Source organism: Eublepharis macularius, chromosome 8, assembly GCF_028583425.1.
Source record: "Eublepharis macularius isolate TG4126 chromosome 8, MPM_Emac_v1.0, whole genome shotgun sequence".
Lineage (NCBI taxonomy): Eukaryota > Metazoa > Chordata > Lepidosauria > Squamata > Eublepharidae > Eublepharis > Eublepharis macularius.
The window spans coordinates 34654879-34679401 of record NC_072797.1 but is presented as its reverse complement, the minus strand read 5'-3'; the positions used below and the strand labels follow the sequence as shown (position 1 = coordinate 34679401).

Here is a 24523-nt window from a genome sequence, read left to right as displayed (position 1 = left end):
CCAGAAATCTCGGAAGCTTGGAGAAATAAATTGAACAGTGAAGTAACTGACGAGGAAATAAGCAAGGCAATACAATCCGCAAATCTAGGAAAGGCGCCAGGGCCAGATGGACTTACGGCTAAATTTTATAAGACAATGGCTAATGAACTGGCACCATTCCTAAAAGAGGTGATGAATGGAGTTTTTAGGGATCAAAGGATTCCAGACACTTGGAGTGAAGCGAACATATCATTGATCCCAAAAGAGGGCCAAGACTTGACTAACGTGAAAAATTACAGACCTATATCGCTACTTAACAATGACTATAAAATTTTTGCGAAGATATTGGCGGAGAGACTGAAGGGATGGCTCTCGGAAGTTATAGAAGAGGAACAAGCAGGCTTTTTGCCAGACAGACAAATAAGAGATAACTTAAGGACAGTGATCAATGCTATTGAATATTATGACAAGCGTTGTGATAAAGAGGTTGGTTTCTTCTTTGTTGACGCTGAAAAGGCGTTTGACAATTTAAACTGGGACTTTATGTTTGCCACTATGGAAAAGCTACAATTGGGAGAAAGATTCATCAGAGCAATCAAGGAAATTTACAGAGACCAGACTGCAGCAATTGTGGTGAATGATGAAGTGACTAAGAAACTGACGATTAGTAAAGGAACAAGACAAGGTTGCCCGTTGTCTCCACTGTTGTTTATTTTAGTATTGGAGATTCTGATGATACAAATACGACAAGATGAGGAAATTCGTGGAATAAAAATAAAGGACTATTCATATAAGGTCAGAGCATTTGCGGACGATATAATGTTAATTGTAGAGGACCCATTGGAGAACATGCCAAGAGTGATAGATAAGATCAAGGAGTTCGGGGACTTGGCAGGTTTTTATATCAACAAAAAGAAGTCAAAGATATTATGTAAAAATATGACTAAGCAGAAACAACAATTGTTAACGGAAACAACGGATTGTGAAGTAACAAGCAAAGTGAAATATTTGGGAGTTGAACTGACTGCAAAGAATATAGATTTATTTAAAAACAACTATGAAAAACTATGGACTCAGATAGAGAGAGACTTGATTAAATGGAATAGACTGAATTTGTCATGGTTGGGCAGGATTGCAGCAGTTAAGATGAATGTGTTACCAAGAGTAATGTTTTTGCTACAGACAATACCAATCATCAGAGACTCTAAACAATTTGAAAAATGGCAGAGGAAAATATCAGATTTTGTTTGGGCAGGCAAGAAGCCTCGAGTGAAAGTAAAAGTTTTACAAGATGCAAAGGAAAGAGGCGGAATGCAACTGCCCAATCTGAGACTTTACCATGATGCAATCTGCCTAGTTTGGTTGAAAGAGTGGATGACATTAAAGAACAAGAAACTATTAGCCCTAGAGGGATATAAAAAAATTTTTGGATGGCATGCATACCTATGGCATGACAAAGTAAAGGTCAACTCGATGTTCCTGCACCATTTTGTACGGAGAAGTCTATATATAATCTGGAAGAAGTACAGAATTTACTTACAAGAAGGAACTCCCTTGTGGGTGGTTCCATATGAGGTGATAGATCCGAGAGCTGTTGATAATGAACAACAATGTTTAACGTACAAAGAAATAACTAAAACTGAAGCATCTAAACTTAGAATAAAGACGCAAGAGGAACTATCACCTAATTACGACTGGTTCCAGTATAGACAGATCAGAGACTTATATAACTCGGACTCTGTAAAGGGGGGTATACGAACAGAGAACTCGGAACTAGAGCAGACCCTTCTTAAAGAAGACAAGAAACGAATATCCAAGGTATACCAAGTACTGTTGAAATGGTATACCGAGGACGAGACAGTTAAAACACAGATGGTGAAATGGGCTATAAATTTTAATAAAGAAATAACAATGGAGGCATGGGAATACTTGTGGAAAACTACAATGAAGACAACGACATGTACTAATATTAAAGAGAACATTTACAAAATGATCTATCGTTGGTACATGACACCAAAGAAGATTGCGCTAGGGAATCTGAACACTTCTAATAAATGCTGGAAATGTAAGAAGCATGAGGGCTCCCTCTATCATATGTGGTGGTCATGTGAGGTAGCCAGGCAGTACTGGGGGGAAATAATAAGAGAAATGAGTGAAATTTTACAGTTTCAAATAAATAAGAACCCAGAACTCCTGCTACTAAACTTGGGAATGGAGGGAATTCCAGCCCATCATAGGACGTTAATATTTTATATGACAGCAGCAGCTAGACTTTTGTATGCGCAAAAATGGAAAGTACGAGAAGTGCCAACTATTGAAGATTGGATCTACAAATTGCTGTACATGGCAGAGATGGACAAGATGACAAGAAAACTGAGAAATCTGGACTCAGGGCAGTTTAACACAGATTGGGAGAAGCTGAAACAATATTTGGAGAAGAAATGGGAGGTGGGAGGAAAACTGTGGCAGTTTGAGAACTACTGAAGTATAATAAAAGTATAATAGAGGGGGGGTGACTTTACCGGGAGAGGAAGAGATAAATGTGAATTTATAAGCAGTTAGATTAACAGATTGATATATATATAGATATATATAGGTTAATAGATAGAATATTGATAGAAAATAATTAATGATAAGGTTTAAATATAAGGATTGAGAAACCAACAATATTTTCTTTCTTTGATAAGATTTATATAATGCACCAAACTGAATGTACAGAAGAGTCAAATTGATTGACTATGTGATGAGCTATATAGAATTACCATAAAAAGATAGAATGAGTAATATATAGAGAATAAGTCAAATTGTTTGATTTAAGTGTAAGATTTTTATGGTTTATGATATATAGGTTTATGATATATAGAAATATTTAAAACTGGAAAATGGGATAAATTGTTTATCCAAGATGGAAACAAAGACTTACAGTTTGGGTATATAACAAGAAAAGTAGTTAAGGATGTACTGCTTAATATAATGGAGAATGTATATCTGTTTTAGATAGAGGAATTTAATAGAAGTAAGGGAAAAGGGACAAAGGGTGGGAAAGCTGTTGGAAGTCAACAAAAGGGGGGGAAAGGGAGGGGGTTAGAAATGAAACATTTGGGGAAAATTGGATGTAAATGTAAAAATAATGGATTCTAACCCAATAAAAATTTTTTCAAAAAAAAAAAAAAACACCACACTCAGCAGACAAGTAAGGAAATCAGAAACAATGCTGACACCACCACATGAAGCAAAGTTGTGCACAAGTTCTGGACTGTCAGTTATAAAATCAGCACAGGCCATCTCCTGGAACAATGAAGGAAGGGATCTAAAAGGAGAATGGGTTCTCTTTTGTCGAAACGTTTTTTTTTTACATCAACACAAAACTTCAAGCATTCATGAAATGAGAAAGTGAGCGTCAGCGATCTGTTTTCTGTTACACCACTTTTGCCAGGAGACTGAAGGAATGACATTATCAGCTTGTCAAGTACTGATTTTCCTTCAACCACTTTGCTATGGAGAACTGAGGAATAAAGGATGCAGAGATGCCTGTTACTGAACTAGCTGCTATTAGTCTAAAAAAAGAGAACATAATCCCCCAAAATGCTATTAAGAATTCTTCACCAAACTTCTCAGTACATTTCATTTGTTCACACAGTGTTGAAAATGTCTCAGCCAGTATGTTGCTCCTTTAGTTAAGGAACTCCAAACCAGACAATGAGCAATGAATTGTTATGAATTCTGAACTTCTTTATGAGGAAGCTAAATGGTAACTCAGATATCCACATGAAAATTGAGCTTACTGATGATCAATCACATTGTTATTGAGTAGGGCTGTGCACAGGTGGGTAGATTCGGTATTCCCGATTCGGGAAACCGATTCGGAATACCCCCAAATTCAGAGTTCGGGAATTGCTTCGGTATGCTCCGTGAAGATTTGGAGCATACTGAAGCGAGGGGGTGAACTCCCCTCCACCACCACCCACCCGCCCATAATTAAAATAAATCAAAACAGAACAAAAACAAATCCTGAAGTTACAAGTATGCAGCTTATTACTAAGAAACCCAAATGATTAAATTGAGTCACTGAGAAACACAGTGGAATATTAATTGGATTCAATGCCCAATGGAAGCAACTATCTTGAGCTTTTGTACCATTAACACAAAATGAGTTGCTCACTGAAAAACCTATGCGGATGTGTTATTCCTTGTAAATCCTGCAATGGCAATATGCTATAACTGGTATCTGTTCAGTCTAACACACATACCCACAAACCTCACAAACACTGTGCTCCACAAGTACATGACCAGGCCACCCTAGCTCTCAGACTCCTAAGTTTTTGATCCCCGCTTCTAACTTTTCTTCATCCTTTTATTACTGATAGATGACAGGATATTAAGGACTGGTGGGCTCTCCCACGTCAGGTTTCTGTGGAGAACCCAATGGAGATAAATTGTTCAGAATAGTGAGTAGAAAGGCAGCTGCCATCATAGACACTCAGGTGCCATCTAACAAATGGCCAAATCAAGTTTGAGAACTATAGGCATAGGTTAGCAGAGCATTTCCAATCAACAGATGATCACCACACCATGCAGTCACAAGAAGTGACACTTAAATAATCAAGCAAACCTCCAAATAGTAATTCCCAGATGTCAACTGCAATAGCCTCACAGCAAAAGTCCCTGCTTTCAAAAATGAGTTTTCTCACGTAGAGCAATCTTAAAATCTTTACTCTTAAATCTCTAATGTCAGTTCATACACTGCTACCCTGTTAGCCATAGCTGGAAGCCAGCCTCAGAGATGCATGTTCCCTCCTCAAGGCTCTTGCTTTCCTGGTAAGAAAATCTCCCCACCACCTTAACTGTGGCTGACCAATTCACTGCAGCTTTTATTAACCTGCAGTAAATGCTACTCAGAATTTTCCTTAGTCATAGACCCAGAAAAACACTATTTAAACTACTTTATCTGCTTGATGTATCTAGAGTAAAAACATTTTTAAAAGGCATAAAATTACATTTATAGAAGAAATAAAAAAAGATTTAAATAGGCAGTTATTAACGCCCTGCATATTCCCAGCCACTATATGTTATGCTAAATAAAAACATCTTTATTGTCAAGCCTAGGCCTTCTCATATTTCTGGAGGAAAGGGTTTCCAAAGCTATTGAAAGATCCCTCCCCTTGTTATGTGGACAGCATTAGCAAGAGGGCACTTTCAGTTTCACCTGCAGAAATAGAGATGGGTCACAACAGGTGAGGCAGGCTTATACTGTCATAGATTCCAAAGTATAAAGGTACATTCTCTGTATTTTCAGGGAACAACTGTGGCTCAGTGACAGCACAGACTTTGCATGCAGGAAGCCTAAGATTCAGAGGAAAGACCCTTCCTTAAGGACATGAAGCTGCCTTATAGTGAATCAGACCATTGGTCGATCAAGGTCAATGTTGTTTATTCAGTCCAGCAGCAGCTCTCTGGAGTCTCAAGCAGAGATTTCATATCAACTACAACCTGATCTTTTTAACTGGAGATGCCAGGGACTGAACTTGAGACTTTCTGCATGCCAAGAAAAGGCTGCACCACTGAGTCTCAGTCCCTCCCCTTGCTGGAGACCTGGACAACAACTGCCAGTTATCGTAGATGGACCTGTGAGGCTCCTCCCTCATTGGCGCCCTCTCCTGATGGCGTGCCATCCTACCAGCTCTCCAGGCAGGTGTCCTCCAGCCTCAGATGGGCAGGGAAGGGGGTTGCACCACCTTGTTCCTTCTCCTGCCCTGGGAGTAGCAGCACGCTCCAGCTGTCTCTCCCTGCAAAATCCTCCTCGGCCTTCACAGGAACCTGAATTTAAAGGCCTCCCCTTGCCCCACCTCCCTGGCTCTGTCCCCAATCGCCACCCAGTCTCCCTGACCGGCCCTGCTCCCAGCCTATCTGATAGGAGGGCTGGGTAGACTATGAAGTCTCCAAGCCCCACCTAGGGTAGGGCATTTGGTCTGCTCTCTGCCTGGCTCGCCCCTGCTGCTTCTGAACCCTCCCCAGTGGCTCCCTTGGTATCTTGGGGCCTGTGCCTGCCTGGCTTATGCTGATGGCAATCTCATGTGAGCCTGGATGAAGTGAAGCCATCTGGGCAACTTCAGGACACAGGTGAGTCTGCTGAATGGCTGCAGGTTGTTCCCCAGAGTTGTGCCTCGGCATCGGCTGCAACTGGCCTAAGGGTGAGAGAGGCCTGGAGGCCTGTAGGGGCTCCTGCAACTGAGGTACTGCCAGAGGCTGTGCTGCAGGGCCTAAAGGGGGTGTCTACTGCTGCAGGGCTGGTGGTGGGGGTGGACAAAAGGCCGGTCTCGCCAGACAGGACCAACAGATTTGTATGTTCACATGATATAGCAGCCTTACTGAAGCTAAGTAAATAGGAGATAGGAATGCACCTGACTAGGAACTTAATATATGCCACCTTCAGTGCCATAATGACAGGATATAAATGCAATAAATACAGTAAAGGCTTATATTTTCAAAAGCAAAAGACATATGTATGTCACATAAGATTAAGATTATATTGGGTCCATAAAATCAACTATCTGGCAACTTCTATCTTTAAACTGAAAAAATAATCCTAAAATGCCATGATTCGTAACTCTTTTTAAAATACAAAATAGTGGGATCCTTTAGATTTTTCACTGATTTTAAGTTGTATTTTAATCAATGTTGTACCTTGCCCTGAGCCCACTTGCAGGGTGGGTGGGCTAAAAATAAATAAATAAATAAATAAATAAATAAATAAATAAATAAATAAATAAATAAATAAATAAATAAATAGTTACACTGCTATCCAAACATTATTGTTATAGCACCTTCAGCTAAGCACTTTGCACATATCAATGCTAAATATTCTACACATATCAGTGCATTTAAGCCACTTAATATGAATGAAATTTACACTCCTCCCCATGGATTACAACTTTTTTTGATCACTAAGATGAATATGCAACATACATACAGAACTTCTCTTTCTGCAAAGAGAAGTTCTGTAAATTTGTATTCTGCAAGTTACTGAAAACATACTTGAGCATTTTTTTTAGTACTGGCAGATTTTATCACAAGGTTCTTCCGGATCTGCACAGATGAATAAGGTAATGATCAGGAAGCTGCTTTTCTTATTAAGAAGTCCTATGTAAGTCACAAATCCAATGCATAGTCTTTCAATTCATACACAGGTTTTAATATTAACACTCACCAAGAAGAGCAGACATGTTCTGAAAAATTCGCAGCAGCTCTGGAGTAAGGCAGGGACTATTCTCTAATGTTACTAGCCTAGTGGAAAATATAGTAGAGTTAGTCCACAATCCTTTATCTTTAATCGAAACATTAAGAGTAATTTTGTCCAACAATGACAAAGCTTCCTAAGATCAACAGAAGCCATTAAATCAAAGTATTTTACTCTGATTCTCTTTCAGTCGTTTCCAAATTTGCTGCTCATATTTAAGTGGTTAAAAGTGGTCACATGCTTATATTTTTGAAATCATAAACAACAAAAACTGAAGTGGTAGGAAGAAAGTGGTAGAAATAATCAAAGTGAACTGCTAACATATCACCAATTAATATACCTGATGTTGTTCTACGTATTATAATTAATGTGCTTAAATATCCCATAATTTTTTCTGCACTTTTTTCCTTCCTCCCTTATATTCACTCTTCTTTTCTTAAGGCATTGTTTTCTCTCTTTACCATAATTCTGTTTCTCTTAACTAAAATATTAATCCCTTGGCTTTGTATGACAGCTAGAAATTATGGAGACTTAATGTTCAACTGCAATGATAGATTTTCCACCTTTTCACTCAAAAACATCACTTTCGTTTGTGTATAAGCTATTGCACAAATGACAACTAGATAAGATACAGTTTTCCCAAGTGTGGTTCACAAACCACTGATTGAAGAAATCCTTAGTAATGTCTCTGTCATTCATCTTAAGCTATTCCTGGATTGATACAGGAATGCTTAGCCTCAGAAAACTGAAGACAAAACTGTTCTTTTGAAGATATAGTTAAGGAGTTACTGCTCTATAAAATAATCATGGCTCTGGCACTATTTATTTAGTGGAAAGATGGGGTACAATGCTAAAATTATTAATTACATAATTCTAAAAACATTAAATAGATTCACATTTAAGATCCAGTAATTCTGTAAGAATGATTATATCAAATCAATACATTTGGTGGCAAGGAACAGCCCAGAAATTCCCACATCTTCTCTTAAGGACAGTGGGAAATGTACAGGGTCCATCATTCTGGAGAAAAAACAAGAGCTACAACACCCATTCAAGCTTCTTTTCAGGGACATTAAACTTAGTCTGACTCTTTATCTATTTAGATATGCTAGCAATAAATTAATATTTTTAAACCAATGTGCAAGAAAATAATTTGTTCTCTCCTCTAAAAATTAGCACTTCATTCACTGGAAAAAGTAGTGAATGTCAATTCAATACTGGACATACTAAACTCCCTCATATACATTTTATAACCCCAATAAAGAAACAGTCTGATTTTCCTCTAGATACTGACACAAAAGGAAACAAGCTTACCACAGTTCTAATCCATCTTCTAGAAGATACACATGTGGGGGCTGGGAAACATCAGTGCTTAGCTGAATAACTGGGAGCAGGAAAGGATAAAGGTTCTTGCTATCGGCTCCTAAACCCTACAGAAATAACAAAACAGAAAAAACAGGGTTAACATACCTGTAACTTATGTTCATCGAGTTCTTCTGTGCTGACACACATGGGACTGCGCAGGCGCAGGCCAGCCGCCGGAGAATTTTCTAGAGCTTCCATGGCTCCGAAGGGGCCGTTTGTCGCGCGCCTCAGCGACCGTTTTCCCGCCCAAACGGTCACGTGATCCTCCAGCGACCAACGGCCCCTTCCCTCAGTTCTCCCTTGCCGCCGCTTGACCAACACACTTCAGCCGTAACACCTTAAAAACACCAATATCCGTTACAGCCATCACAATACCGTGCATTGGAGTTCACAGCGGGGTAGGAGGGAGGGTTGTGTGTCAGCACAGAAGAACTCGATGAACATAAGTTACAGGTATGTTAACCCTGTTTTCATCTTCGTTCTTCTGTGCCTCCACACATGGGAGTGTACCAAGCTTCACACAATAAGGAAGGCGGGGGTGAAGTCCAACACAATTTTATTAAGCAAACAAGATCAACAATAAATAGATATGCATATATACATCTATGTAAAAATACTGTGTAAGGACACATAAATATTCAATATTTACATATATACACACCCCCAGGTACATATATACACACTTTCACTCAAGGGTACCCAACAGGTACGCCAAGAAAGTCATTCCAAAACTCCCTCAGGAAAAAAGGGAGTGTAAGACAGCCTTGGCCACAGATACATCCTGCTCCGCATTGACATCAACGGCGTAATGCCTGACAAAGGTGTCTGCAGAGGACCATGTGGCTGCTTTACAAATGTTAACCAGGGGCACCCCCCTGAGGAGTGCCGAAGAGGATGCTTGGGACCGCGTGGAGTGGGCTCTGACATGAAGCGGGCAAGCCACCCCTGCTAGGGAATAGGCCTTGCCAATGGCCGTCACAATCCACCTAGACAGGGTCTGTGAGGAAGCCCTGTTACCCTTGTCCTTGGCCCCAAAACATACAAACAGGTGAGGACAGGTGCGGAATCCCTTCGTCCTATCCAGGTAATAGGCTAGGGCCCTCTTCAAGTCTAGGGTATGGAGGGCCTTTTCCCCCTTAGAGGAGGGTTGAGGAAAGAATGCAGGCAGTGAGATATCCTGCGAGAGGTGGAAGGCGGACACCACCTTAGGCAGGAACCCAAGGCAGGGACGCAGGACCACCTTGTTGGGGTGAAACACAAGAAAGGGAGGGTCAGACCTCAGTGCAGACAGCTCACTGACCCTTCTGGCCGATGTGACGGCCACCAAGAATGCTACCTTATAGGATAGCATATCCAAGGGGCATGTAGCCATCGGTTCAAATGGAGGCAACATGAGACGTGAGAGCACCAAGGACAGCGACCACTGAGGCACTGGCGCTGACACAGGTGGGTAAAGATTGTACATGCCCTTAAGGAACTGGCGGGATTGTGGGTGAGAAAATACCGTAGCACCCTCAACTCGGGTGTGAGCAGCTGATATCGCTGCCAGGTGGACCTTGAGGGAGGAAGCCTTCAAGCCCAGGCCACGCAAGTGGCACAAATACTCGAACACAACCCCCAAGGGACTGTTGTCAGGCACCACCCCTCTGGCAAGTGCCCAGAGCTCAAACCTGCGCCACTTGGCCGCATAAGCGCGCCTAGTGGATGGTCGACGAGCATTCAGGAGGACCCTCTGCACCTCGTCAGTAAAGCCTACCGGGGAGGAATGATCCGCCACGCCGTTAGGTGCAGCTTCCTGGGATCGTGGTGGACTAGGCTCCCGTTTAGGAGAAGGTCTTGCCGAGGGGGCAGACTCACATATGTCCGTTGGGACATTCGCAGGAGCTTCGGGAACCAAACCTGCCGTGGCCAGAAGGGGGCCACCAGGATGCAGTCCGTCCCGTCCTCCTCTATCTTGCACAGGACCCTGGGAATCAAGGGGAACGGAGGAAACATGTAGTGCAAGCCCTGCGTCCACGTAAACTGGAAGGCATCCCCAATAGAGAGGGGGTCGCTCCCTGCCCTGGAACAGAACGTGTGGGCCTTGGTGGTCGCCGCAGTGGCGAACACATCTATCACTGGATGACCCCACATCTGGAAGATCGGCCCAACGCACTCTACGTTCAGTTCCCACTCGTGTTCCAGTAAAGGGACCCTGCTGAGGGCATCTGCCCGGGCATTGTCCGACCCAGCCACGTGTATAGCACGGAGCGACACGCCGTTCTTGATAGCCCACTGCCAAGTGAGTGTGGCTTCCCGGCACAGGGCCATGGACACTGTGCCCCCCTGCTGATTCACGTAGTACATGGCAGTCGTGTTGTCCGTCTGCACCAAGACATGACGATTTCTCAGCAGTGCTGTAAGAGACACAAGTGCGAAACGAATGGCCCTTAGTTCAAGCACATTGATATGGAGGGTCTTTTCCCTGTCAGACCAGACATCTTGCACCGACACATCACCACAGTAAGCCCCCCATCCCAACAGAGAGGCATCAGTGGTAACCGTGATGTCATGGTGTTGATACCCGAAAGGGGTCCCTCTAAACAAGTTGTCGTCAGACAGCCACCAGTCCAAGGAGGAGAGGATGACCCTCGGGATAGAGAATTTGAGGGACGGAGGGTGCAACAGAGCATCATACCTCCGCACAAACCAGTTCTGTAGAGGGCGCATACGCAGCCTAGCGAAAGGCACCACAGAGGTGGCCGCTGCCATATGCCCTAGTAAGCACTGGATAGTGCGCACAGACTGGAACCGGTTCTTTTTAAACATGGACACTACACCCCTTAGGGACCGAGCCCTCTCCAAGGGGAGCAGGGCCTTACCCTCCACAGAGTCTAAAAGTGCACCAATGTAGGACACCTTGCAGCTGGGCACCAGCTTGGATTTCTCCAAGTTCACCAGGAGCCCCAGGCGTTGGCAAGTGCTAAGTACCAAGCCAATGTCCTGCACCAGCCTAGACTCTGATTCAGCCACGATGAGCCAGTCATCGAGGTACGGAAAGATGGTACAGCCTTCTTCCCGTAGGAAGGAAACCACAGGGGCCACACATTTAGTGAACACTCGTGGGGCAGTGGACAGGCCAAAGGGGAGCACCTTATACCGGAAAACCCGTTGCCGGTAAACAAAGCTCAGGTACTTCCTGTGCTCCTTCCGTATGCCCACGTGAAAGTATGCGTCTTCTAAGTCAAGAACCGCAAACCAATCCCCCTGTTTCAGCAAGGCGAGCACAGCCGCCAACGTTACCATTTTGAATTTGGTCACCTTGAGGAAGGCATTAAGGCCCCTCAGATCCAAGATGGGACGTAAGCCCCCATCCTTCTTAGGGACCAGGAAGAACCTAGAGAAGAATCCCTTTACAGAGTCCTCATAGGGCAATTCCTCCACAGCACCTTTGGCCAAGAGCGACACGATCTCCGCATCCAGCTCGGCCATAGTGTTATTGACAGCTGTCAGGGGTGAACTGCATCTAGGCAGCTCAACGAACTCCAGCCCGTATCCCAGTTCAACAATAGTTAAGACCCATGAGTCAGATGTTATTGACTCCCACTCAGAGAGGAGTGGACTAAGTCTGTCCGAAAAGTTCGGGGATACGGCTGGCGTGACCCGTCAGTACTGCCTCCCGGTGCCCTGCTGATCCTTCTGCTGGGCCGGTTGTTGTGCCGGACGAGGCTTGAAGGGCCGACGCCTCCTCTGCTGTTGTGCGGGAGGGTAAGGCCGCTGTTGGTAGGCAGGATACTGCTGGTAGCCTGGCCGCTGTTGATGGTATCTGCCTTGGTAATGGTAAGGACCAGATCGGGGAGCGTACCGTGACCTGGAGGAGGGCTTGTCCGCTGGAGCCAGGCCCAAAGACCGCGCCGTCTGCCGGTCCTCTTTCTTTTTCTTCAGGGTCTCGTCGGTCGCTTTGGAAAAGAGCGAGTCCCCCTCAAATGGCATGCTCTCCACTCTGGAACGCACCTCTTGGGACAGGGCCGTAGACCGCAACCAGGAGTGGCGCCTGAGGACCACCGCCGAAGCCATTCCTCTAGCAGCAGTGTCAGCAGCGTGGCTTCCAGCGTTCATCTGCTGCTTAGACAGCCTCACAGCCTCTGTCTGCAGCAGGGACACCACAGCCTTCTGCTCAGGAGGGAGGTCTCGCGTATAGGATGCCAACTTCTCCCAGAGGTACAGCTGGTACCCTGCCATGATGGTCTGATAGTTGGCAATCCTCAGACCTAGGGAAGAAACAATGTATTGGCGCCTGCCCATGGCATCCAGTTTCTTGCCCTCCTTATCAGCAGGTACCGAGGAGTGACCCGATCGCCTGGGGTTGAACTCCTCTGTGACCAAGGAGGAAGGTGGAGGGTGTTTCACCAGCGCCGGCCAGGTACCCTGCTTGATCTTATAAAGCTGCTCAATCCTCTTGGATGTTGGAGGTTGATCGCAGGGCACCTGCCACACCTTCTCCACGATTTCCTCAAGACCCTCGAGCATGGGGAAGCCAACATATGCCGGGTTGTCTCCATAAATGCGCTTGAGGAGCTTGTCCTTGGTCTGGGGAACCGCCGAGGAGATGTCCATCTCGAGAGCCTTGGCCATCCTCGCCATCTGGTCGGCGTAGATGCGGAGGTCCTCGAATGGCGAGTCCGCAGATGGTACAAGCTCTTCAGCTGGCGATGGTTCGGACCAGGACTCCGACTGGTAGCCAAAGCTCTCCACATCCTCCTCATCGGAACCGAGCTGGGATTCCGGAACCTGGTGCGGAGGGGGAGCCCACGTCGACCTCGATGTCGAAGGCCTCGGTTCCGACACGGAGAAACCTGCAGGTGCCCCTTCCCACTGGCAATGGTATGGCGAGGGGAGGTAGGAGGCCTGTCGATGTCGGGACGCGGTGGACCGGACCGATCGGACACTGTCCCCAGACCGACGTCGCTCACGACCGGCAGCTGGTGGAGACGGACGGGCAGGCGACGGACGGCTCCGACGAGGAGACGGGCTCGGTTCCAGCCTCGGCGACCGAAGAGCAGGCGATGTTCGGATCCGACGGCGCGGGCTCGGCTCCGGTCCCGAAGAGAATTCTGCAGGCACCGTCTCGAAGGCCATCGGATCCGGCACCGGCACGGAGATGTCCTCTGGCTCCGGGGAATCCAGATGAGGGGAAGGCGTGTGAGGAAGCACGATGACCTCTTCCTGGGGAGCGGGATGTGGCGACCGGTGATGTTTGGTCTTCTTCTTCTTCTTCGCCGGTTCCGAAGAAGACCTCGGAACCGACGCGCTCCTCGCCTTCGAAGGGGACCTCGGCCTCGATCTCTTAGATTTTACCGGAATCGACCCGGTCGTCGGTTCCGATCGGGGACTCGGTAGACGGATCCTCGGCTCCGATGTCGGTCTCGGATCCGACCTGGTGGAAGATGCGCTACGGGGCGGCCGCACCGGTCCCTGCGCTGGAGAGGCCGTTCTCGACGCCGAGGCACTCGGGGGACGCGGTTTCGACCCCGACCTCGCGGAGGCCACTGAGCCAGCTCCGGAATGCCGTTCGGCAGAGGGGCTAGGGCCGGCCTTGGAGGAGGGCAACGGGGCGCCTCCGGACATGACCTTCTGCCACAGGGAGGAGTTAAGACGGGCCTTGCGCTCCTGTCGGGCCTTGCTGGTGAAGCCCTGGCAAATCTTACAGGCCGTTACATTATGGGTCTCCCCCAAACAGAACAGGCACAGTTCATGGCCATCGGTCTTGGCCATTTTAGTGTGGCATTGGAGGCAATGCTTGAAGAGAGCCTTTGAGGCCATCTTCAGGGGCACGCAAAAGGAAGGTCAACAAACAGTCCGAGTCAAATTACCGAGTCCACAACAAAGTCCAAACGAGATCCGAAGAATAGTCGAGGTCACGAAGTCCGAAGTCAAAAGCCAAGCAATCAGTCAGAATAAAGCACGAAGCACAAAAGCAGAGAGCAACGAAGCTCACGTTCTCTCCAAGCGGCGGCAAGAAGAGAACTGAGGGAAGGGGCCGTTGGTCGCTGGAGGATCACGTGACCGTTTGGGCGGGAAAACGGTCGCTGAGGCGCGCGACAAACGGCCCCTTCGGAGCCATGGAAGCTCTAGAAAATTCTCCGGCGGCTGGCCTGCGCCTGCGCAGTCCCATGTGTGGAGGCACAGAAGAACGAAGATGAACTATTTGTTGCTTCTTCTTTAACAAATTGTAGTAATAATACATTAATACTGTTTAGATTGAAGTCTAGAGATAGAAAAGACTGGTTAAATGATTTTCATTCTTTGCAAGGAAGCAACAATAACTCCATTCTATGATTCTTTATCAAACCCAAAGGATGGAATTAGCAAGTGGATGAAAATTTATCAATCTATATGCAGCAGCCCTAATTTCTTCTAGTGTATGAGGTAGGGCTGTGCATGGGTGGGGATATACGGTATTCCTGCTTCAGGTTTACCCGAAGCAGGAAACCGATTCGGAATACCCCCAAATCCGAAGCGGCTTGCTGCTTTGGATTTGGGGTTTGGGAATCACTTCAGTATGCTCCGTGAAGATTCAGAGCATACTGAAGCGAGGGGGGGAACTCCCCACCACCACCCAACCCTGGGGAGACCCCTCCAACCCCCACCGACTTACCTGGCAGCGGGAAGGTCATCAGCTGGGCAGTGGTCTGCTGCCACGGCAGTGGCGGAACAAGGCAGAGTAGCCTGGAGCCAGCGGGCTCCTCTGCCGCCTCCATGCCACCGCCCGAGCCTGCGGGGGGGGGGGGAGGCCGGAGCCGTCTCCTCTGGCCCTTCCTGCCCCTCAAATGGCCAGCAGCTGCCGGCACACCACGGCCATTTGAGGGGCAGGAAGAGCTGAAGGAGGTGGCTGTGGCCTTCCCCACCACCCCGCAGGCTCGGGCGGCAGCGGCAGAGGAGCTGGCCCGGAGCCACTGCAAGGTAGGTGGGGGGGAGGTGGGGGGGTTGACATTTAAAGGGCCCCACCGCTGCTTGCAAGCAGCAGCGGGGCCCTTTAAACAAGCCCCGAAGTTTTCTGAATGCTTTGGAAAGCTTTGCTTCGGTATTCCGAAGTGGGGCCAGCATGCTGGCCCCGCTTCAGGAATACTGAAGCTTTCTGAATCGGGTCCGCTTCAGGTATCTTTACCCGAAGCGAAACCCGAATAGCACAGCCCTAGTATGAGGCTGGACACAAATAAGGAAGGATGGAATATCATCTCCAAGAACAAAAAGTACAACAATGCAGAGAACTCGCTTTTCTCTTAGAATATCAATGTATCTAATTCTTGACTGTGACCCCAAAGGCAAATAGTTAAATGCACAGATCAGGGCCATCTAGACTCATAACATGCACTTCTACAGACTCGAATGGACAACCAGGTTTGCAGAAAAATTCTAAAAGTAAAAGAAAGGGGGGTTACCTCCCCCCCCACCCCCAACCAGGAAACAGTTGACTATGCAAACACATAGAATTGTTCTCCCAATGCTGGCAGGCATGTGAAAAAGAGGAGCGCAGGAGAGAAGGAAAATAATTTTAAAAACATTCATTTAAAAAATAGCAGCCCAGGATGTTTAGTTTCTCTTGTTTGCACCCAGACTGGAGGAGCTAATGCAACCTCAGGCTGTTCCATCACAACACTTGCTACAGAGATGTAAGGCAGGAGATATTAAGCTGCCTCAATAATCCATCAGACCACTAATTATTATTGCCTTAATAATGAATCAGTCCTTTCCTCCGCCTTTGGGTATTTCAGCCACTGCTGCTGCTTTCAATCCTGTTGTGTTGCTGTAATGTGAAAGAGAGGTCTACAGCCCCATATGCATCTTGATCCAGAGATCCTACGCCAACAATCATCCTCATTTCATTTTCTTTATGCTCAGTTTAAAGTGAATGAGGAAGCTTATGCATATAGAAGCTACATGTAATAATCAGAGCCTTTCATCCTCATTCCCATATTCCATCAAGGAACTAATAAACTTGATTTCTAGCCTCTCTTCTGAATTTGAAAATCTTTAAATTTTTACCAGCATACTGACAGCAGCACACAAGCCATTTCTAAAAGAAAAAAATACAAATATTGTACCTGGACAAGATGAATCAGGGTAGTAAGGATAGCACATCTCAACATATTGTGTTCTTCACTTTGTTTCCAAAGTAGAGGTAAATATTGAACCAAACATCCTACATATGGTCGTATCTGTAGGTAATATCAAAGTGATGCTGTTTTAAAACATCAATTCCAAAATTAAACAAAATATCAGCTTTTACAATGATAAACTCAAAATCAAAGAACTAACTTCAATCCCAAAAGCACCATGATTATATATTTACCAAAAGAGATATTTTCATGATTTCTACTACACGTAAGTAAAACAACTGGCGAAGGCATGCTGATGACTCCTTTCAAACTATACTCTCAGGGTAGAATAGTTTTGTCTATTACAGCCATCCACATAACTGGATCCTGTTAAAAGATCTTCAGGAAAAAGCTTCCAGAAGGTAAACACATCCAAATTTTATCAGAAAAGAGAATCAGGTTTGAGATTGTAACATGGTATCTCTGTATCTTGCAAAAGAGAACAGTTATATACCAAGGGAATCTGTAAGGAATCCACTTAAGAACATACAAGGAGGAGGTGAAGAACAGGAGGAAGAGTTAGTCGGCTAAACTCATGGAATAAATAGCTGCCCTAGTATGCCACCAACATGGTGCTGCAACTGCGAATACCCAACCACTTGGAGACCAAATTATCTCAAGGTATAGATCCAGCCCACCTGCCACTAGCTGCCCACCTCTATGCTGAGTAACACTTAAAAGTCATAATACTTGACATTTATCCAACACTACCCATATTTTAAAAATGTGTATGTTCATTTTTTTCAATGAGTGAAACAGACTTCTGCCTAAGCTGCTCTCGCATTTTAAATAGCCATTTCCTGGTTAACATCTTTTTTAAAAAAATCAGTTTTAGATTTTGCAGCACTTTGAAAATACAGTGCATTGTCAATTGGATAATAAAGGAGGATACTTATTGTAGGGATTGGAATGAATGATGGGTTAAGTGAACAGAATGAACTGTGTAAACAATTATTTCTGGGCTGACACACACAAAGTATGTAAATTGAAAGTACGCTTACTACAGACTGGATCCAGACTACATTTTTTATCAGCAGAATGGAATTTTCCTACCTCCTACTGCAGCCCACTGATCTTTATGAAATGCTGCTATCGTGGGACAGTGGTCTCTGAGGAATGATGAAAAATGGGTCTTGCAGTGGAAAGAGGGAATTGGTGGAAACTGCCAGCTCAGTCTGGATCTAACTCAATGTATATATATATTGTAAGAGAAGAATCACTATAGACACAAACCATTTACACATGACATCATATGCACTGAAATTAACATGTGCACAAAGAGATTTGGCATGAGTACGCTGGTTCCACCATATCCCTATAATCAGAAATGTTGAAGGCAGTGTTCCTGATAACAGAGACAGAGCTTACATACATACAATTCCTATATGTCTAGACACCATGCTTACAAGCATGACTATGTATAAACAGAGCATGCTTCCCCTCTATGCGTGAAGTCAATATATGCAATGTTGCATGTAGAAAGCTACAGTTTTTCTTCTTTGCATGTTCAGGAAAGAATCATGCAAATAATGCTTCAGGAAAAAAATCCAGTAATTGGTTTGTTGTACCAAATTGAGAACAGCATGAAAAATGAAAAACTGCTAAAAGTATGTAACAAAGAAAAAAAGTAATCTCTATTTCAGTTACACAAATCTTCTCACCAATTTATACTAAGTTCTGTGTGCCTGTGAATCTAGATAGGGTTGTCAGCCTCCAGGTGGTGCCTGGAGAGCTCTCGGAATTACAGATTTCAGAATTATCCAGATTACAGAGATCAATTCCCTTGGAAAAAATGGCTGCTCTGGAGAGTGGACTCTATGGCATTATACCCCATTGAGGATGCTCCCCTCCCCACGCCACACCCTCCCTAGGCACCACCCTCAAATATCTAGGAATTTCCCAACCTGGACTTAGCAACTCTAACGGGAGATTTCATATTTCATGTTATCATTACCTGCATATTGACTCTTTCAATCATACAAGAGAGAACATGAAGAACATGCATCTTTGTGTCACATTCTCTAACTTCTTGAAGTAGCTGAAAGAGCAGAGTAAACATGGATTCCAGATACTGCAAGAAAAACACAATAGTATCTTGTGTTAATGGAGCCAGCAGGAGTACAGACAATCTTTCTAGAGATCTTATGAGGCCCTTGTAGCTCTTTTATTCTGTATTCTATGACTCCATGGATTAGAGTCCGAAAACATCTAACATTTCCTTACATGTCCTCTCTTCTAATACTAACTGCACACAATTTCTTTCTGTTCCTAAGCTTTTAGCAGAGATTTTCCTGCAGTTCTTTTTTCTTCTTTATACTCAACTTCCTGCCCTCTTTCTTCCCTTGAATTCCCTTTTCTCTACCCTTCCTTTCTGTGGGCTCCTCCTCTTCAACTCACTGCCAATCATTTAAAATATCTGAAATACAAAAGAACTGGAAATGACTTGATTCACTGAAGAAACTTTTATGGTCCTCATTTCACCATATTTATCAGTTACATACAACTAAAAAATTCCTCTCTGCTGTCGAATGGCATGTTACAAATGAAAGCAAGCAAGAGAAGAAAGGCTTCAGAAAATCGCTATACAGCCCAAGCCACAGCCCTGCTGAGAATACACCATTTCAGTCCTGTAATTCAATCATAATGTGGCCTGCAGCCTGTTTAATTATATGCAGGAGAAGAACATTTTAGAGATTTTACAACTGACTTCAAATACTTAATTTCTAATCCTACTCTTGAACTAAATGCATTAAATTAATATTTAAGACAATGGTAATCAGCAGCACGCAAAGATTTAAGGAACTTCAAATTTCACTCCTTAACAAGAAATCACTGGTAAATCCTAACCATTTCAGGAGGGGCTACTTTAATTTTAACTGCACTCTTTGCTTCTGAATTAAGTGCTTTAAGTAAATCCCATGTTAAGTGAATTAAGTAAATGCCATGTTAAGTGTAGTGTCAGCATTATGAGTATTAAGAACCCAGACAAAGAAATGTTAATTAAACTAAGCAGCAGCTTCTGAAGTTAAAATATCCCTGAAGTTAAAATACTTCCCTTCACTGTTCCTTCAGCTGAACTATTCTTCTTCCCTTACAAGGAAAAATACTTACTGGTAAAAACTGGTCTGTTCGAAACTCAAAGTCATCCACAGGTAACATGTAGTTAAGAAAAACTGAAATCTCTGCTATCTCAATGCCATAATGAGTATTTTGAAACAAGATGAATCAAAACAATCTCAGTGATGAACAAGATCAGAATACTTTAAATTAAAAAAAGGATATTCAGTTTCAAAGTAGTAGCTGTCTCAATACGGACCTGAAAGGGAAAAATAAATCTTGAAGGGCCATGTTGTCTATATTTATTATTTTTAAAAAAAATTAGTACACCTCCCAATCTAGCAAAATTTAAATTTCAATTTGGGATTACATTTCCCTAGCACAGATACAAAAATAATAGGTTTAAATAATGCAGAAATTGTAATCAGAGATGAATATCATCTATCATGTTAAGAACTTGTTTAGATTTTTTGTTATGTAACTCTTTAAATATCTTCCTAGATGACAACTTTCACCACTTTCACCACTCTAATCTCAACTTGGCACACAAATTTAACTCATGTATCATACTTTTAATTAATCTGAAATTAATAACATTGAAGAGAGAATTTCTTTCAATCCCAAACAAGCATTCAACTTTTGGAGTTAAAGATAAAGACAGTGTTTATTTTTTTTTATTTGCTAGTTATTTGCCATTGATTATACCCTGGGAAAGAAGATATAGAAAAATTTAATATTGTGCAATAACCCTGTGGTTGAAATTATTCAATGCAATGTGGCTTTGCTTCAGGCTGATATGCCCTGCAGTTTGTGTCTTATCTCCTTTATTAAAATTTTAGTCCTTTTCATGTTTTTCCCCTTCTATTTGAGCTAACTGCCATTCAGCTGCTTCAACTGCATTATCACTAAATGTTATAATATAAATGTTATTTCATACAAGATCATGAAATGGTAATAGTTTACCCAATTACAACAGAGAACAGATAACTATTGTGCTCTCAGACAGACCATGAGAAACAGGTGTACCTAGCATTGATAATATATGATATAGAGAAACTGATATAAAGAGCTCTGGTCACCCATGCAGAAGCCAACAACTGCCCAAAAGAAGTATATTAGTCCATCCTTGTTATGTACCTTTTAATGCATACATACTCTTCCAAAAGATCTCTCCCTCTTAATACACCTTATCTAACAAGATAAAACGTATGCATAAAATGCACCCATCTAATGTTGACTGATTTGTAGATTCTTGTGTGTAATGTACTTGAGGTTTGTGTGTGGATATTTCATTATTTTCATGTTTTGACTGATGATGTTGTAATTGGATGGGAGACTTCCAACAAAGACCAGGGTTACAGAGGCAGGCAATACCAAACCACTTCTGTTAGTCTCTTGCCATGAAAACCCCACCAGGGGTCGCCATAAGTCAGCTATGACTTGAGGGCACTTTCTACCATGAATATGACATTTATTATGTGCTAATTCTATGAGAGGTAGATTGTTGACCCTGTAGCTCTGTTCATGGAGGGCAACTCCCTCATCTTACTATAGTGTACTGGAACACTGTGATCATTCCCAAATTAAAGCTTCTTTAAAAAGACCAAGTTCACGTCATCTCCTTTGGATTCTGATCAGTCAGCACTTAAGAAGAGACTTAACTGATCAAGCCCACAGTCAACAGGTGGGGTTGGGAAAATCCTTCCCCTCTCCCAAGCACAGTTGCATGTACTAGTAACTCTGTCTTCTCTTGTGAACACTAGTTTGGATAGGCAGACTATCTGTATACTGGTGATGCAGAAAAAACATTGCTAGGCCAGAAAAATACATGCTGGGCCAGAGACTCCTATCAACATTGTCAGCAGAAGGACAAATCTTCCAGAACCAAATGGAAGAGAAACAGCATCTCCAGTAAGGGACTTGAAACTAGAACCTTTTGCATGCTACTGAGCTGTGGCTAGTCCCACAAATTCCAAGAGTTTAAATGTATCCAGGAACAAACTTAAGTAAGGACTAACATGGGTCTTGCAAAAATTTCCATTAAAATCTAAGCTTAACTAGATTCTAGACTATCAAAGATAACAGATCACCCCATATATATCCCTGCTATTAGAATTGATCGAAAGTACTCACTGCCTGCAAATTAGAGAGGAATATAAGCAAGCACAAAATATTTGTCGAAGAGGCTGATGCATATACATACCACCAAGTCCTGGTCTTGAAGCAAATTACAGATTGCTTCATACAACATAGGCCTTAAATCAGACTTGAATTTCACAGAAATCCATTGTCCAATTAGCCAGATTACTCGTCGACGTATTGGTTTATACCTTTAAAAGGGAAACAATTATTGTCTGGTGACAGGGTCATTAACATTGTATTGAATTCAACAGTTTAAAAGCCAATACCCCAGATACATTTTCATGAATTCAGTTTCTGTCTATAACTTCAAACATCTTTTGCATCAATATTAGCTATTTATCTCTGTATCTATGGTTGCCAACTCCAGACTGGGAAATTCCTGGTGATTTGGGGGAATGAAGTCTGGGGAGGACAGGGTTTGGGGAGAGAAAGGACCTCAGCGGAGGTATAATGTCATAGAATCTACCCTCCAAAGCAGCCATTTTCTCCAAGAGAACTGATTTCTGTAATCTGGAGATCAGTTGTAAGTTCCAGAGATCTCAAGACTCCACCTGGAGGTTGAAAATCCTATCCATATCCCACATCCTTGTTCCCATAAATTCCACATATGTGAGAACATATAAAAAGCCTCTATAATTATTTCAAAGAGAAACATTCTGCTTATTTAAGTGTAGACCATTTTAAATATTCCATGGGAGAGGTTTGGTGGATAAATTCATGATACTGACAGATTCAAAGAGAAATATTTTCAAAAGCTCTAAAACTAAGTCCTTAGACAATTTTATAATAATTGGCCAAGTATTTTTAAGGTATAAGTTTGTTCCCCATTATAACAATTTATCGTCAACTATGTAATGTACTAATCTCAGCCTTTATGTTATGAACATTTATTTCCAACAAATGAATTTAAGATGCAGTGGAAAATAATGCTACATCTAAAGCTGCAGGGTATAGTAAGTATTGGAAGACTTGTATGATACTGAACAGAGTCTGTTAACTCTCCAAACCCACCAGAGCTACATATAGTCCACTGCATATTGCAGGAGTAAAATCAAGCGAAACAAGAGCAGCCAAGAAAGATACTGCAGCAATACTTAATGTCAGATCCAGAATCCAGGGCAAGGGGACAAGCAGTCTGAAGAGTTCTATGTAACTCCAAACTTGCCTACTCTTTTATAAAAGATATACAACTAAAATATTTTTCGTATTTCTCCCTCCCATCTTTTTGATGGAAAAAAAGAAAGCCACCATTAACATCAACCATAAATTCTTATTTCCTGAATTCAGAAATGTAACCAAAAAATGAGGACTTTCTATTGTTTTTAGAATGAACCTGTACTGAATCTTATCACCAAACCTTAACGAATTTATTTCAAAAGTCCAGAAATAAGAGATATTAATTGATTTACCTGTTATGAGTGACTTGCAATTCTGCTAGTAGCTGGGTTTTAAACCATTGATCAAAATCCACACTGTCAAATAGCTCATATGCTGCGAGTCCAACTGCATTATACACTGCAGGGGGCGGGGGGGGGAGATGTAGATTTTTATTTCTAAAAAATAATCAACTTACGTTAAATGCTTCTGTTCAATGGAAATTTTATTTACTCTATTAGGTATGAATTGAACACCAAGGAATCGATGTATTGTCGAAGGCTTTCACGGCCGGAGAACGATGGTTGTTGTGGGTTTTCCGGGCTGTATTGCCGTGGTCTCGGCATTGTAGTTCCTGACGTTTCGCCAGCAGCTGTGGCTGGCATCTTCAGAGGTGTAGCACCAAAAGACAGATCTCTCAGTGACACTGAGAGATCTCTGTCTTTTGGTGCTACACCTCTGAAGATGCCAGCCACAGCTGCTGGCGAAACGTCAGGAAATACAATGCCGAGACCACGGCAATACAGCCCGGAAAACCCACAACAACCATCACCAAGGAATCCTCAGCAAGTTAAAGATAATGTAAAAATTGACACTGAATAACATCATGCTCTATCTACACCAGCTTTAGATTTCCAATAGTGATCTTTCTGTTGACTCAGAAGGGAGAAATAGTGGCTGTTCCATCTTATTTGTTCCCCAGCATCTTGCAATCAAGATATGTACAGTCTCTGAAAATGCAGGGTCCATTTAAAAATCATGGCTAACCATTTATAAAAATTGACTAAACCTTTTAAAATCTACCTGACCAAGCAGCAACCATTTCTCTAATTACTGATTTTAAAAAGGTATTTTATCTTCATTCAGAAAATTTGAACTAACCGTTTCTCCTGAATAACCTCGCGTGTATTTCCCAGAAACAGGTTTGAGGTAAACAACTTAAACATGAAAAATGCCACAAAGACTACTCTCTAGCTTTTGTGGCTTAACTGCTTTAAGGAATTAATTTGGGCAGAGCAACAAACCATGGCAATTATTAGAAGGCAAGCAACCAGAACTTGTTAATTGAAAATAAAAGAAACTGAATTTTACCAGCATCTTTAATCAATAGAGTTTGGGTATCATCTACATTGGTGGGACCTGAAAGAAAGGAGAAGCAAATAACAAATTGAAATGCAAATCTATAATTCAAAAAAGATATATATGTTTATTTTTACTGACTGACCAGTTA

At 43.1% G+C, this 24523-nt stretch overlaps 1 protein-coding gene across 2 annotated transcripts in view; it reads right to left on the bottom strand.

Annotated features, from left to right (window-relative positions):
* IPO11 (importin 11) overlaps positions 1–24523 on the bottom strand; it is a 268026-nt gene that overhangs the window by 59130 nt on the left and 184373 nt on the right. For both annotated transcript variants that reach the window (XM_054986572.1, XM_054986571.1), the window contains 9 exons: positions 24385–24432; positions 23328–23433; positions 21980–22106; positions 20002–20035; positions 19831–19871; positions 18674–18790; positions 16666–16779; positions 8531–8646; positions 7187–7263 (listed from right to left, as the gene is read on the bottom strand). In XM_054986572.1, coding sequence (XP_054842547.1) covers positions 7187–7263; positions 8531–8646; positions 16666–16779; positions 18674–18790; positions 19831–19871; positions 20002–20035; positions 21980–22106; positions 23328–23433; positions 24385–24432 — 780 coding nt within the window. The remainder of the gene's footprint in view (positions 1–7186; positions 7264–8530; positions 8647–16665; positions 16780–18673; positions 18791–19830; positions 19872–20001; positions 20036–21979; positions 22107–23327; positions 23434–24384; positions 24433–24523) is intronic.